The sequence below is a fragment of the Halichoerus grypus genome, chromosome X (assembly GCF_964656455.1).
Source record: "Halichoerus grypus chromosome X, mHalGry1.hap1.1, whole genome shotgun sequence".
In the NCBI taxonomy this organism is placed as follows: domain Eukaryota; kingdom Metazoa; phylum Chordata; class Mammalia; order Carnivora; family Phocidae; genus Halichoerus; species Halichoerus grypus.
The window spans coordinates 44445786-44462623 of record NC_135727.1 but is presented as its reverse complement, the minus strand read 5'-3'; the positions used below and the strand labels follow the sequence as shown (position 1 = coordinate 44462623).

General features: G+C 44.9%; 1 protein-coding gene across 1 annotated transcript in view; it reads right to left on the bottom strand.

Moving 5' to 3' along the window:
- The window catches only part of LOC144380381 (uncharacterized), a 60040-nt gene extending 49024 nt beyond the window's left edge, over positions 1-11016 (bottom strand). Inside the window, exons 1-2 of the mRNA XM_078064015.1 lie at positions 10917-11016; positions 10262-10679 (exon numbers count right to left, since the gene is read on the bottom strand). Coding sequence (XP_077920141.1) covers positions 10262-10679; positions 10917-11016 — 518 coding nt within the window. The remainder of the gene's footprint in view (positions 1-10261; positions 10680-10916) is intronic.
- Between the last annotated feature and the right edge of the window lie 5822 nt (positions 11017-16838).

Below are 16838 nucleotides of genomic sequence, written 5' to 3'. Positions count from 1 at the left end.
GTAAACTGGTGTGTTTCTTTGCCTGTTACGAGCTTTTTAAATTATTATCATTTGCTTGCTTGTAATTATAGTATAAAGCCATGTTTCCAAGACTAGGGTAGACATGTCTCCTGTCTTCTCCATCAAATTAAGAAAACAATGCTAATGAATTAAGAGACATAAGGTGATTTGCACCTCCCCATCTTTTTCTTCGAGCTGTCTGAAGTTGAATTTTTTTTTTTATTTTTTTACCTCAAGTACATGACCCTGAATACAAAACCCAGCACATTGACTTGGCAAGATGAAAACACAGTTAGCTAGACCTGGGCCAATAAAATGGGGTTGGTCCTGATTCTGGACCCATCATAGCCCTCCTCCTCTTTGATCATGGCCTGTCACTCCTGGATAAGAGCAGAATGAGTGTTGGGAGGGGAGGAGAAAGCTTGGAAAAGTGGCTCTTACTCTTACTCTTTCTTCTTATTATGAGGTACTTTAAAAACAAATCCGGGATCACAGGTAGGTTTTGGTCGATCCATGAGGAGGACATCAGTGGGACAAGAGAGCACTAGGCCTCATCTCCACATGGTCATCAATCCAGTCCTTGCCATGCTGTCTAGCAACCATGTGGGGGTGCTGACATGGTCAGTCTTGTCCCTCACAGCTTCTGCTATAACCCATGATTCTTCTGAACATGATAATCCTGAACCCTGTCCATAATTTAACTACCTCTGCTTCCAAGGTCTTACTATGAGAAGGGGGTCGTAGTTAGGCAGGGACCATAGGACTATGTGTGGACTTGATGCTTCACCAGGTATTTTGTCAATATACAACTGGGCATTTTTGTTTTAGGAATGAATAGTATGCATAGTTATTGCGCTCGTTAAAATAACTGGACTGGCTTAGTGAATTCTATCCCTTCTAGGAATTCAGAGTTATTTCCCATGTGGGGTCTTCCCAGAAAAGTGAATGGCCTTACCCAAGATCACATAGCAACTGGCTTATATCTGACACCAGGACCCCGATTGATCTCTTGAATCTCACTCCGGTTGCTGGCCCATCAGATGTGTTGAAAGCCTTTGAATGTTTGAGCCTATCAGAGGCTCACAGAAACCATTCTTCCCTGCATTAACCTGCTTGACAGGAAATACATAAATATAAAATGAAAAGCAACATTGATTACTTCACCTACCTCAGTCTTCATTGTGTAATTGATTCCAATCGAGATTTGTAAGCAAGTGCTTGCCTTGAACAAACTCCAAAAGGCTGGGAAGGCTAATGTATGGGGCTGCTTGTGCTTCCCCCCCTCCCCTCCCTAAAGTCCTTCTGTGGCCTCAAACCTGCCCTATTTAAGACTCTCTGGATATGTACTTTTGTAGGCATGTGGAGAGGGATGGATTACAATTGAAGTGTCGGGATTTAGGGGATTCCTAAAGTGGGTGAAGGCTCTGCCTTGGATTAGAGGGATCTGTTACATGGGCCAGGTCACTCTACTAGGGGCGAGAGAGGTGGAAAAGAATTCCAGAATTTACCACTCTGGACCAGGGAACCAAAGACTTTGTTGTAATGGCATACTCAGTGTGTGGCACCCAGCAGCATCTCAAGAAATGTGTGTTGCATGACACTATGTGTCAGGTTCAGGAAGGCTGCTCAGTCCTCGACACTTCCCATTGAGAGGTTCTGTCTTACCAACCCCCCCCCCCACACACACACACAAACTTCTTGACTCTGGGCAGGCATGTGATTGCTTTGGCTAATGAAACATGGTGGAAGTGATGCTATGTGAATTATGGATCTAATCTTTAAGAGGAAAGGTGTCTTCTGTCTTGTTTCCTGAAGGCTCTGACCTGCCATATAGGAAGTTTGCCTATCCTGCTGGAAATACAATATGGAGAAGCTCTGAGACTCTCTGGAGTGGGACAGAGATCCAGCTGAGCCATCCCTCTAACCAGCCCCTCCAAGGCAACAGGCATGGGAATGCAAGTTGTCTCAAACCTTGCAGAGTAGCTTAGACATCATCTGACTACTACTGAGTGGGCCTTGTCTGATTTACACGCTTAAGAGTCACTAACGCTTTTTATCTGGACACTATTTGGAACAGATTACTGAAAAACTCCCATTCCAAACCAATGCCGATATTTGTGAAAAATTATTATAAATATCATTTTAAATACTTGGATGAGCTGGAAAAGAGCCAGAGATTAATAGACAACTGAGACTTCTGTATCAATCCCTCATGCTTGTTAAATAAGGCCCTCAGTGAAAAACTGGCCCCACCCCACCCCCCTTTTGTTTTGACTACAAGGACTGGGAGATGACAAGGAAACTTGTATCTCTTGGCCTTGGGTCTGGCTGAGGTGTGGGAAGGCTCCTTTGAGAATCTGAAATCACAATTCTGCCCACATGTGGCTTTGGAGTTCCAACAAACACTATCAGTATGGCTCAGTGAATTCTGGCAGAATCCCAGATGTGGGCAAATGCAAGTCAAATCCTTTCTGGAGGAGCCCACACTTAACAGATGCTTTAAGAAGGTCCCCACAGATAAAGCCCTCCCTAACATGCTCATAATTCAAAAAAACTAAACATGTACACCTTCAAAGACTTCTTGCCAGGGGCAAACTATTTAAAAAGGGTTTAACATGTTTAAGTAAAGGAGAGGATATCAACAATCCTAGAGAAGAAACAACCAAATCTCACAAAGAGTCGAGTGAAATTTCTGAAAGTGAAAAACAGAACCACTGGAAGAAAAAGTTCGTGTAATTTTGAAAGAACCGATTAGACCCACCAGGATAGGGAATTAGCATATGGGAAGAGAGAGAAAAGAAATTATGGAGAATGGCTCCCAGAGAGATAAAGAGGAAGGAAAGGTAAAAGAAAGGTAAAGAGACATAAGGCATGGACCAAAAATCTAAAAAGTGCATCTCGTGGGACTCGGTGAAGGAGATACCGGGCAAATGGCAGAAGAACAATATTCAAAGAGGAAATAGCTGGTAATTTTCCAGAAGGGAGGAGAGCCATGGTTCCCTAGATTCAGGACACACACCTGGATGCGTCAAAGTAAAGCTGCAGAGCAATGAAAACATAGGTACATAAAACATGGGTACATAAAAGCAAACAGTGACTGTGTGAAACAGTTCCAATAATGGTGAAGGGTAAGGGCCACTTAGAGGGGATTCTATGGCTTAGCGCTTATGAACATTAGGAAGGCTTGACCAGGCATTTTACAAAAGAGTAAGCATACATGTATCCCCCCCCAAAAAAAAAAAAAAATTACACAGGAAGGGCATCAGCTTATAAGTAGACTGAGAATCGCCTCCTAAAACCACGATGAGATACCATTTCCCAGCACTGGAGCCACAAGGAATAAAAAAGACTGATCACCCGAAATGTTGGTGAGGAGCTACAGCAACGGGGACATCACCTGCATCGCTAGTTGGAGTGCAAGGTGGTCTGACTCCTTTGGACAATATTGATAGGTGTGCAGGAGATAGATGCACACACTGCTGACTGTAGCACTTCACTCCTAGGCACCCAATCCAGAGACCTGAGCACAGGGAGACATGTATGAGAGTGTTCTTAGCAGCTTTGTATTTATTAACCAGAAATGCAGTAACCATCTAATGGTCATCAACAGTAAAATGGATGAGAAATATGTTCATACAATGGAATGCTATTCAGCAATGAAAATAAGTGAACCAGAGCTATCGGTATCATTATGGCTGTATCTCACACACAACAGTGAGAGAAAACAGCGTGTTACAGAAAAATACCTCCATCATGATATAATTTATACAAAGTTTGGAAACATGCAGAACAATGCTATCAGTGTATGTTGTTTAGCAATTAATACCTATGTGGTAGAAATTCACGGAAATGAGAAACATCAATTTAATAGAGGGGTTACTTCTGGGGGGGTCAGGGAGGGGTGCAGGGGAGGGGCACATGCGGGTTCAATGGTATCTGTCATATTTTATTCCTTACGCTGGGTGGTGGGTAGATGGATGTTTGGTTATCTTTTTCTTTCTATATTTTCTCTTATCCAAAATGTGTGTAGATTTTTTTCTAAATTGGAGTGATCACTGCCAACTCTGCTGTCCCTCTCTCCCCATGTCCAGTTAGTCACACTACGCTACCAGTTTCACTCCTCAAGCAGTCCCTGAATCTCTCCTCTCCACTCCGTCCCTACTGCTTCTTAGCAGGCCTTCATCGCTGTCACCTGGATTAAGGCAACGACCTCCTGCTTCCAGCCGTGGCCCCTTCAAATCTAGCTTCTATACCTACAGCCAGAGTGATCTAACGAAAACACAAACCAGACAGCCTGTCACTTCCCTGCTTAAAACCCTGCAAGGCTCCCCGCTGCCTAGAGGACAAGGTACTAGTTCCAGTTCCTTAATATGGCACACCAAGCCCTTCATGATCTGGTCCCTGCCTTTCCCCCCAATCTCATCTGCTACCACTTCCTGCCTTGCATTTGAAGTTCCAGAGATGCTGAACTCCTTGCAGTTCCCGCAAGGGTGACTAACTCCTCCCGGTTTGCTTAGGGCTTTTCTGATCTCAGCACGGACAGTCCCACGTCACGGGAGCCCCTCAGTCATAGGCAACACGGGCCTGACCTGGTATTAAACCTGAAAGTCCTGCATCCTAGGAAGCCCTTCGAAGGTACCTGGCAGGCTGGGACAGTTGGTCGCCCTAGTCCCCCAGCCTCCAAGCTGCTTCTGCAGCGGAATCAGCGCCTACTGTTTCTGCGCGTGAGACGTCTCCCTTTCCTCTTGCCTCCTCGTTCTGAAAACAGGACTCAAAACAAACAACAAACAAAATATGACGTGAAACGTGAAAAACACTACAAACCCCACATAACTTACACTTTACCTCTTCCAGAAGGAGTTTCCTGACTAGCCCCTGGACTGGGTTCGATGCCCTTCCTCTGGGCTCCCGAAATAACCTGAGCACGTCTCTGTCATAGCATTTAATATATTATAACTATCTGACCAAAGTATCTGCCTCCCCCCTCTAGACTCTAACCAGTTTATGGGCTCTCGGCTTATTCTCCTGTGATTCTCAGCACCTAGCAGTGCCTGATGTAGTAGGTACTCAGCAAATGTTTGTTGCATAAATGAATAGATGAATGCAGGCTGTGCTGTAAACCCGAACATGAGATTTCCTGACCCTTCTTGAGGATAGCATGGCTAAACTATTGTGGTTGGAGAGCTGAAAATTACTTGAAAGTGGCGAGTCCAGGTTTTCCTTTGTTTTTCCCCGATCTTAAGGGAAAAGGGGAATTTTTATCCTGTTTGCAGAGAACGACAAAAAATCGTATCCCAAGCTGAGTTGTACGGTTTAGATAGATGACCTCCCCCAGATTTGACAGTTTTATTGCACTTCTGACAGTGGATTTTCCTCCCTTCTGGGAAGTTGGAGGGGGGGGGGGAGGGCATGATAACGTCCCTCACGGGTCTCTAAAACCCTATGAGGTAAGTACTGTCCAGATCCCCGATGGACAAAGAATAAACCTAGGACTAGAAAGTTGAGTCAATTGCCATGTGTCCCACAGTTCAGGAAGCAGGCGAGCCAGGATTAGACCTCTGTTCTACCTAACACCCAGCCTAGCTTCTTGCTTCTTGCTGCTTCCCTGACTGGGGTGGGGGCTGGAGGGGTCCTGTGAATGGAAGCAGGTAGTGTAGTTGGATGCTGCTGTGGCAGGCCAGTTGAGGCAGGGGGAGAGCCTGGATATCCCGGGCTCCCTCGCTGAGGCTGCCAGCATCCTAATCCCTGGGAGGCAGGGCAGGGATAGAGCTGGAAACCCTGGAGCTCAGCCAGAGAAGGGCTTTTCCCTCTGACCCGAGTGAGGCCTCTGGAAGATCTGACGGGACCAAAGACACAGCTCGTGGACCCCTGAAGCACTTACCTGTAGGAGGCCTAGCTCTACTAGATCTAGGTGAAGCCTGGCTGAGCACAGTCCCATGACCCTGAAGTGCTCAGGCCCCGGGCTGGAGGTTTAGGCCTCAGACTGTGTTTTAGCCTCAGATTACCAGCCTTCTAGCCTGCTGTGTGAGGTCGTAGCCACGGGTTCCCAGGTCAGTCTGAAGTCCGACCAGATTTGGGGTCTGCTGAATTAAATGGCCTATCCCCTCTGCTTTCCCCATCACCATCCCTGATGCCAGAGTGCAGCAGAGCTTATCTCCACACCTAATCATAGATCCCATGATCGGTATTCTATTGGAGTGAAATGCTCAGCCTTGACTCCAAGGGAATTCAAAACTTTCTGGGTTAATAAGCCTCTTCAAAGGAGGCTCATTTGACACCTGCTTATTCACCTCCTCCACTGCTAATTTTTGGGATCTTGGAGCCACTGTGGAATTCCCTGTGGTTTAGCTTGACCCATCACTCCCCCCCCCTCTTTTTTCCTGTCCAAGAGGGACCTTACCTGGGCTTGGGGACCCTCTGAATCCTCTATCTTTACTACCTATAGGCTTTTCTCAAGCAAGCCTCCCTCTACTAAGTAAAAGTAAAGGTGCAGGCACTCCTATTCTGGTCTCGACTTCTGTCCATCCTCCCATCCACCCATTCCCAGGCATTCATTGGAAACAATCTAGCACAGGAGTCAAAACTGGATTTGATTCCTGGCTAGGCCACTCGCTAGATAGGTGAGCTTGGGTAGTGGATAACCCAGCCTCTCTGGGGCTCACTCTTCTCAACAGAAGGAATTATGCCTGCCTGTCCTGTAAGGAAAATATGGGGGCAAAGGGTAAAGACTGGACCTGTGTGTATAACATACACGGAAGAGCGCCTGCCGCATAGAATCTTACAGAGCTCGATTTTAAAAAATGGTTATTATGGAGATTTGTGTGGTGCTGGATACTGGAAGGTGAGGAAGGATAAGATGTGGCCCCCTAACCTCTGTGACATTACAACTGAACAGAGAGCTAGCACAGGCATAATCCCAAATGACTACCAATAGAAAGCTGCATCTGATCAAGACCAGGATGCACACATTGTGGGGGGTTCAGCTAGTATGAAGAGAAGGAGGCAGGGAACTCACCATAGGCCTGTACCAGACACTGCACCTGGCATGCTACATCTATTCCCTCATTCAACCCTAATCATGGCCCTTCCGGAGGGGCATTATAAAGAATACACCCGTTTTGCAGTTGGAGGTACTGAGGCTCAGGGAGGGAGAAGTCACTGTAGGCTGGGATGGTCAGGTCATCTTCACAGAGGAGGTAGGATCTGAGCCAAGACTTGCAAGGTGAATGGCACTTGGATAGGGAGAGGGTGAGTGGGAGAGGGTGAGTGGGAGTGAGGAGGAACAGCTTGCCAACAAAACCCTGAGTCAGCAATGCCCAAAGCTAGCAAGGTAACAAGGCACTTTCCAATTGCTCCCTAGCAACTTCCCCTCGCAACTCAGAGCAGCATTATCTCTGCAACTTTACTAACAGAGGCTCAGGAAAGGAAAAGTCATCCTCCCTTATCTCACCATCAGCCTTAAGCAAACAGATGGGACCAAGGTAGCCAGGAGAGCAAGTCCATACAGCTGTCTGGCATCAAATCACATCCCCACCACCACCCCTCCAACTGCCTGAGGGCATGCCTCTCAGGACTGAGAATAAGTATAGCCACCATTCACTGAGCACTCTGTCTGCATTATCCCACTGAATCCTCTCAACAATCTTGTAGACCCTATTGTCCAGAGGAGGAAACTGAGGTTCAAAGAGGTCAAGTCACTTACCCAAGACACCACAGCTAGTAAGAGGCACAGCTGGGGTTTGAACCCAGGTCTAATCTGACTCCGAAACCTGTGCCCTTAATCACTCTTGCTGTAGAGCCTAGTCCCACTAGTTCCCAGCAGTTGTAGGATCCAAACAGCTGCGCTGACCATGTTGTGTCTCCTTTCCCTGTCAGTGCAGCCTCGTAACACACTACTTTTCCCCAGAAAACAAAGGCACCAGAACTTTGAAGAGAACAAATTATGGAAAAGGTGATGCACTCTCATCTTCCTACTAACCTTTGTGCTCTGCAAATCCCTAAGCCCCAAGAGATGTCCTTCTTCTGTCTCCAGACCTTTTCCCTAGAAGGGGGTCCTCGTGTCCTGATTTTGCCTGCTGTCCCAGCACAATTATGTAGAGCGCCCCTTTTAGTCTCAAAACCATCTGCATTAATTGGACATGAAATTATATGGTCACCCTACCTCACACATCAGGTCCTTTGGCAACCCTGACACATGTGCTGGACAATGATCTGCTGGGTGAGGGTGGGGTCCGACCTGGGAGGAGTAGCCAGCCTCTCTTTGAGGAGGAAATAAGGAATAAACAAACAAAGAATGTGACTTTCACAGGATTCCGAGTACAATCCAGCTTCTTGGGGCTGGAGGGTCAAGGAACAGAGGTAGGGGAATGCCTGGAATGCAGAACTTGCCCTAGTTGGGGGCAGGAAGGGTTGAGCACAGCTGGCTCTCTCAAGCACAGCTGTGCCTCACATATGAGGAGCATGGAGAGTTGGACACCCAGACATAAACAGGTGAAGGAAAGACTAAGGGGTCAAGCCCACTCCACTAGCCCCCGGTTTGCCTTCTATCACAGTCCACGGTCTTGCGGCAGAGGGAGCCCGAATAAGCCTTGGGTCCGGGCTGCTTCTGGGAAATTGAAGCCCCCAGGACACAGTAAGACTTTGGGGACAGTTGAGAAAAGCAAGTGGCCAAGGGTGCAGAAGTCATGAGAAATCCGAGCTCTATAGTCTGTTGCTGACTACACACAGGAATAGGCACAGGAAAGGACCCAGATAATGTCGAGAAAAGGCCATCCAGGAGGAAGGGATTTACTTCCGAGAATGCTAGCAGGATTTACTGTTGGAAAATCTATAATATGATTTATGGGAATAAGCCAAAAGGTATTAAAAAATGTTAATCTCGATAGGTGGTGAAACAGCACGTGTGAATGTTTTAGATCCATTACGTTACCTAAAACACTTAGAAAACCAAAGATGTTATTGTGAACACGTAGACCTCAAGCGAAAGCCCAATATCATGTTTGCTGATGACATGCTACTGTCGTTCCTGTTTGAGTCAGGAAGGTGACAAGAAAGTTTCTGTCAACATTATGATTTGAAAGTCCCTCACCCCCCCCCCCTTTTTGTTGGGTGTACCTGTGAGATTTAATTCAACAGAAGTCTCCAGATAAACTAAGATTACTAATTCCCTCCATTTTGCATTAGTCCAAGGAGCCAAAGTCAACTGAAGATTCTATAAAGTACATTTAAGTTAGCAATATGATTTGGAAGTTTTGATGGATATTAGGCATTGAATTGTTTTTGAAAGTTGACCACCGAAAAGAGGCTATTTTCAGTTGACCTGATTGCACCAGAATGAGTAAATCTCCAGAACCATTTCTGGTCTCAGGACAACTTTACACGTCTCAAAATTAATAGGAAGCCAAAGAACTTTTGTGCCAGTTGTACCTGACAGTGTTTACTTTAACAAAACATTAGAATAGAAATTTTAGTCAATTTATTTTAAAATAATTTTTAAAAACCCATGACATCATGCTGATATAAATTACAAATGCATGTGAAAAATATGTTTCCTAAAAAAGTAGAGAGGAGATTGACATCGTTTCAGATATCTGAAAATCTCCTTAATATCTAGCCTAAAGAACTCAGATGTATTTTTACATCTACTTCTGCATTTTATCTGTTGCCATATCAGACATCATGAACTTCTCGAAAATTCCACCATGCACTAGTGAGAGAATGAAAGCGAAAGGGTAAATACCATTATGCAAATATCCCCATAAGGCTGACTTGGAGAAATAATTAACAGAAATGACCATTTAGGAAAGCCATGAAAATCAATACAGTTAAGGAAAATTCTGATTTTCCTTGGAACAAATTGCACTACAGACATATATTAAAGTGGAGCTGTGATGTTTCATAATGTTTCGTTCATGGTACAAGTGAGATAAAAATCGGCAGAATGGCACAGGTCCAATAACTGACAGAAATGGCACTCTACGCAAGCAAATGACTGCAACGTGGTTAAAGTAAATTGATGATTTTGCTCGGAACAAATTGCACTAAAGACATACAGTAAAGTGGGGTTGATAGTTTGGTAACGTTTCATAAACCCTAAAAGTGTTATAAGAACGGGCAGAATGGCACAGGTCCAAACGCTAGAGTAGGTGGGTCTCTGGAGAGTTACAGGTCTTTTTGGGCCAAGTGAGGTGGCTCTGAAAAGAGCCTTTGGTTTGCGAGGTGGTCAGGCGGTCCGGAGGCAGCCCATTGGCGGAGGGTGTACCTGATGACGGCCTTGCTGGTCTCGGACACGGCGAACTTGCCAATCTCCCCGGGCAGCAGCAGGCGCACGGCTGTCTGGATCTCCCTGGAGGTGATGGTGGAGCGCTTGGTGGAGCGGGCCAGGCGAGAGGCCTCGTCGGCGATGCGCTCGAAGATGTCCTTGACGAACGAATCCATGAGGCTCACGGTCTTCTGCGAGAGGCTCAGGCCCTCGTGAACCTGCTTCAGAACCCTGGGGAAGTAGGTGGCGAAACTGTACCGGGGTGGGGAGGGCGGTGTTGGTGAGAGGGTGGTGGTGGCGGCGGTGGCGGCGGTGGCGGCAGCGGCGGCAGCGGCGGCAGCATTGGCGCGTTGGCTGCTTCTGCTTCGGGCTCTTCGGGTCGGCTGCCGTGGGATCCTCCGTCTGTGCCCAGGCTTTCCTAAGGAGAGGTCTCACAGCCAGGCTCAGCCACGTGGGGCTCGCCTTCCCGACAGCTCGAAAGGAAGGACAATGGCGGCGGCCGAGGGGCACTGGCCCATTTACAGTCGCTGCATTTCCTGACGTCACGGGCAATCTCCATATCTGAATGGACAAAGTGCAATGCAGGGAAGCACGTCACTACGTCAGGCCATGTCACATGTGCATGTGATTGCATACCCTTCTGCATCCCATCAACCAATCACAGTGGGATTCTGGCATCTTCTAAACTTCGTGTTGCCTCTATCAGAAACACGCCACATAGAGTTATAGGTCATCTGGACCACAAACTGATTCATGCCTGCCATATGGAACAACAAGTTCTACCTCTTTTTAGAGTGGCTTAACATTAATTGAGGCTCTAACAATATTCCTACAGATTAAGTCCTCCTAAACAAGGACATAATCCAAAAGCATGCCCCTGTCAGTAGTATCAATAACCCAAACTGTATCTAGTAAAGGCTTATTATCAGATATAAACTATTAAAATATGTTTAACATATATAAATAAGCGATAAGATACATAAAACATGAGGAAGAAATATCTAATTACCTACAAAAGCAAAGTATTTTTAAGAAACAATTATGTTCTAGAACAGAACATCATAACCACTGGAATAAAAGATTGAAGAAATTCTAGACAGCATATAGGATACAGCTGGATAGAGAATTGGTGAATTAGAACAGGTGGAAGGAATTGTGCAGAACACCTTATAGAGAGACAAAGAGAAAGAAAAGTTTAAAGAGAGCCCAAGAGACTTAAGAAATGGACTAAGAAGTTATAAAGTACATGTCCTAGGCATCCCGCAAGCAATACACTGGGTGAATTTTGGAAAAGGTCATACAGATAAAGGTCATCCATCACATTGGCTGATTTATGCCTACACCATTTACACTTTCAGATGTCACCCAAAGCAACCAAATTGTAATTATTTCAGTTTTAGCTCCTAGAGAGAGTGTGAGTCCCATAACTAAAGTTCTCACTGCCATCAGAATGACTCTGTCATGGCCCACTGCTGGGCCATTTTCTTTCCTCCCAGAATCTACCGTTTTCTCTGAGCCACCGTGGTTTGAGCAGGAACTCTCTGACATGGTCAGCAAGTGCTCTTGGAAATCATGTGACATAACTGACCAACCATTGCCTCCAGTTCTGATAAAAACATGAATCAGAAAACAAGACAGCAATGTCCACAATAGCCAAACTGTGGAAAGAACTGAGATGTCCATCAACAGATGAATGGATAAAGAAGATGTGGTATATACATATATACACATACACACACATACAATGGAATATTACTCAGCCATCAGAAAGGATGACTACTTACCATTTACATCGATGTGGATGGAACTGGAGGGTATTATGCTGAGTGAAATAAGGTAATAAGAGGAAATAAGTTAATCAGAGAATGATAATTATCATATGGTTTCATTCGTATGTGGAATATGAAAGACAGCACAGAGGACCATTGGGGAAGGGCGGGAAAACTGAATGGGAAGTCATCAGAGAGGGTAAAAAACCATGAGAGACTGTTAACTATAGGAAACAAACTGAGGGTTGCTGGAGGGGAGGTGGATGGGGGATTGGGGTAATTGGGTGATGGGCATTAAGGAGGGCACATGATGTGATGGGTCCTGGGTGTTATACGCCACTGATAAATAATTGAACACTACATCTGAAACTTATGATGTACTGTAAGGTGGCTAATTCAATTTTAATTTAAAAAAGCATCCCCCTCAAAAAAGAAAACAAGAGAATGGTCAAACCATTTCCTTCAAAGGCAGAATTCAAATACAAAAAGGAATCCTTATAAAATCATTAAAAATACTTACACATTTGCCTAAATTTAAAATTGTTTTCTTTTCTTAAATTAGCTTCAGAGGTAGAATTCAGTGATTCATCAGTTGCGTATCACATCAAGTGTTCTGATGATGCTAAATAAAATTTGTGATCTGTCTCTCTGGGGGCGGGGGGGCGGGTTCCTGTCCCTCTTCTGATAGGTTAAAGAAGAGTTTTTTTGATTTTTATAGATGATCCAGATTTGTCTCTTTGGCTGGCTGAATACGTCATCCTTCATGGGGGAATTGCAAATTCTTTAAATAGCACAAATGCCATTCTTAAACAGTTGACCTAATACTGGTTGGTAAAAGTAATTCTAATCGAGTTCTAAGAACTGAAATCAGAGTATCTTCTTCCATCAGACAGGTAGGAAACTAGAAAAAAATAAATAAAACATACAATAAAATTAAGCAACATTGAAATCATCTTGAGTAAAAGGAGGGTGAATGAGGTCCCCTTAGTTCTCTGATGGGACACCAAATAATCAGTATGATGGAAGAGGTACTGCATGGGCCCATGTACAGCTCAGGTATCTCATCTCATGTAGGTTGAATTCTGTCCCACCAAAGTCATAGGATGCAGTCCTAACCCCAGTACCTCAGGTGGGAGCATAATTGGAGACAGTGTCATTAGCAAGGCAATCAAGTTAGAATACACTCTTTAGCGTGGGCCTTAACCTAAAACAACATTTCCTTGGAGGAAACGTGGACACAGACATGTATATGGAGAAGAAAATGGGACAAGACAATGGGAGGAGTCAGCCATCTGAGAGCCTAGGAGAGAGGCCAAGGAAAGAACCTTCCCTCACACAACTCAGAAGGAAGCAACCTGGCCCACAACTCTTGCTTTGGACTTCTAGCCTCCAGAACTGTGAGATCACATGTTTCTGGTCTTCTTAAGCTCCCCAGTCTGTGGTACTTTAAAATGATAGCCCTAGCACACTAGATTTTGTTTCCAGAAGCGGGGTGATGATGTAACAAACAATAAATTGGGAGCGGCTTTGAAATTAGGCGATGGCTTAAGGTGGTAGAGTTTCAAGGTGCACGATAGCACAAGCCAAGATTGCCTTAGAGGACAGTTGGGTGAAATAGGGGCATTAATTGTATCTCAGGTGAAGGCTCATACAGAAAAGAGGAGAGCTGTAGGGAAAGACTCTATCAGCTTACAGAATGCATATATCATCATGAAAAATATGTTGCTAGGAATGTGAGTGTCAAGGGTGAGATAGCAGATGGAAATTGGGAGCATGTTATTGGAAACTTGAGAAATGGCCATCCTTGTTATCCAAGTGGCAGACCATTTGGCTGAATTGTGTTCTAGTGTTTCGTGGAGAGTAGAACTTTTACCTGATAAACTAGGACAGTAAGCTGAGGAGATTTCAAAGCACAGGGTTGAAGAAGCAGCCCAGGTTCTCCCTACGGCTATAATAAATGCCAGTGGAGATGAGTTGAAGAAGGTACCATGAAACAAAAAGAAATGATCACATAATACTTTGCAACCTTCTCAGCCTATCCAGGTAGCCTGCTTTAGGAAAAGGGCCAAGGGTGTGCCTGGGGGAAAACCATTAGTTGGGAGCTTAGGCATGTGAGACGTGGGTCCAATCGACCATCTCAGCAGAAGCCAGGGATAGAGATATGGTTATCCAAGAAAGATGTGTGGAGGACCCTCCTGTGTGATGGCTTGAAATCTCTGAAGCTCAGGGAAAGCCAACAAGCGTTTCATTTTGTGAATTTAATGCCAGGAGAAACAAGGCCAGCTTGGATTGAAGGGGAAACAGATGGGGCAAAATGAAGGAAGACTGTTGCACTGCTGGGATTCGGCAGGCGAGAGAAGGGCCCACAGCTATATCTCCCTGGGAACATGTGCTATTCTTCACGAAAAGGGGCAAAGGACCCCACTGAAGGTTCAGAGGTTGGCGGGGCTGCCACTGCCACTGCAGACCCAGAGGCGCAATGCCAGGGTCTGTAGAGCCATCTCCTCCTTGATTCCTGAGACCGAGGCCGCCTCCTGGGTTCCAAAGGTTAGGAACACCTATGGTGTTCAGAAGAAGGTACTACAGCATCCCGGGACAGGTGGGAGGTCATGGCAGAGAATGTGGGGCTGTCACCCTTGTGGGCTCAGAGGTCAGAGCCTAGAACCACAGAGGATTGTTCGGAATCCTTAAAATCTATTATAATGGCTCTGGACCAATGAGCCCTTGTTTCCTTCCGATTTCTTGATTTTGGAATAGTGACGTCTATCCTGGGCCTGTTCAGTCATCGTACACTGGAAGCAGATAACTTCTGGTCTTTTGTCACACATTCTCAGTTGGAAAGGAAATTTGCCTCAGCATTAATCCTGGCTGGAAGTGCACCCTTATCTATGTACAGGATATTTAGGTGAGATTTCACCTTAGCATTGATGCTGGACTGGGTGAAGCCTTTCGGTGATATTTGCACAGCATGAATGTAGTGTGTGTAGAGAACATGAATTTTGGGGGTCCAGAGGCTGACTATCATGGGTTGAATTTTGTGCTTCTAAAATATAGATGCTGTAATCCTGACCCCCAGTCCTTCAGAATGTGAGATCTCTTGGTGATAGGGAATTTACCGACGTATTCATGTTCAAGTGAAATCATTAGGGTAGGCCTCATCCGATATTACTGGTGTCCTTATGAAAAGGGAACAATTGGAGTCGTAGACACTGACAGAGAAAAGACCATGTGAGCACATATTGTGAGGACATGGCTATTTTAAGCCAAAGAGAATGGCCTGTAAAACATGCTTGCCTCATAGCGCCGAGACTCACCCAACCATCTGACCCATGATTTTGGACTTCTAGCATCCAGGAGTGTGAGGCCGTAAATGATACGTTATTTGAGTTGGCCAGTCCCTGCTATTCGGTTTAGCAGCCTTAGGAAACTAACATAACATCGCTAGAAACTAATATAATATCCTTAAATTTCCATGATTTAAAACCTATAACTGATCAAAGAACAGATAGCAGGGAAAGAATCACAGATGCTTAAGGAATCTATAACAAAGGAGGCAAGAATCTACAATGGGGAAAAGACAGTCTTTTCAGTAAGTGATATTGGGAAAACGGGACAGCTACAGGCAAAAGAATGAAACTGGACCACTTTCTTATACCATGCACAGAAATAAACTCAAAATTAATTAAAGAGCTAAGTGTGAGACTTTAAACCATAAAACTCCTAAAAGAAAACATAAGCAGTAATCTCTTGGACATCGGCCTTAGCAACATATTTATGGATAGGTCTCCTCGGGCAGGGAAAACAGAAGCAAAAATAAAAAGCTTTTGCACCGCAAAGGAAACCATTAACACAACAAAAAGTCAAACTAGTGAATGGGAGAGGTTATTTGCAAATGACATATTCGGTAAGTGGTTAATATCCAAAATATATAAAGAACTCAAACAACTGAAAAGGAAAAACACAATCTGATTAAAGAATGGACAGAGGACCTAAGTAGACATTTTTCCAAAGAACACATATACATGACCAACAGACCCATGAAAAGATGCTCAACATCATTACTCATCAGAGAAATGCAAATCAAAACCTCAATGCGGGGGCGCCTGGGTGGCTCAGTTGGTTAAGCGACTGCCTTCGGCTCAGGTCATGATCCTGGAGTCCCGGGATCGAGTCCCGCATCGGGCTCCCTGCTCTGCGGGGAGTCTGCTCCTCCCTCTGACCCTCCCCTCTCTCATGTGCTCTCTCTCTCTCATTCTCTCTCTCTCAAATAAATAAATAAAAAATCTTTAAAAAAAAAAAAAAAAAAAAACCTCAATGCGATATCACCTCACACCAATCAGAAGGGCTAGTATCAAAAAGTCCAGAAAATACAAGTGTTGATGAGGATATAATGAAAAGGGAGCCCTCATGCACTGTTGGCAGGAATAAAACATGGCACAACCACTGTGGAAAACAGTATGGAGGTTCCTCAAAAAATTAAGAAGTAGAACTATCATATGATCCAGTAATTTCACTACTGGATATTTACCCAAAGAAACCCAAAACACTAATTTGAAAAGATGTATGCAACCTTATGTTTATTGCAGCATTGTTTACAATTGCCAAACTGTGGAAGCAGCCCAACTGTCCATCAATAGATGAATGGATAAAGAAGATGTGATATAGGGGCACCTGGATGGTGCAGTCGGTTAAGTATCCAACTCTTGGTTTCGGTACAAGTTGTGATCTCAGTGTCGTAGGATGGAGCCCCATGTGGGGCTCTGTGCTCAGCGCAGAGTCTGCTTAGGATTCTCTCTCCCTCTCCCTCT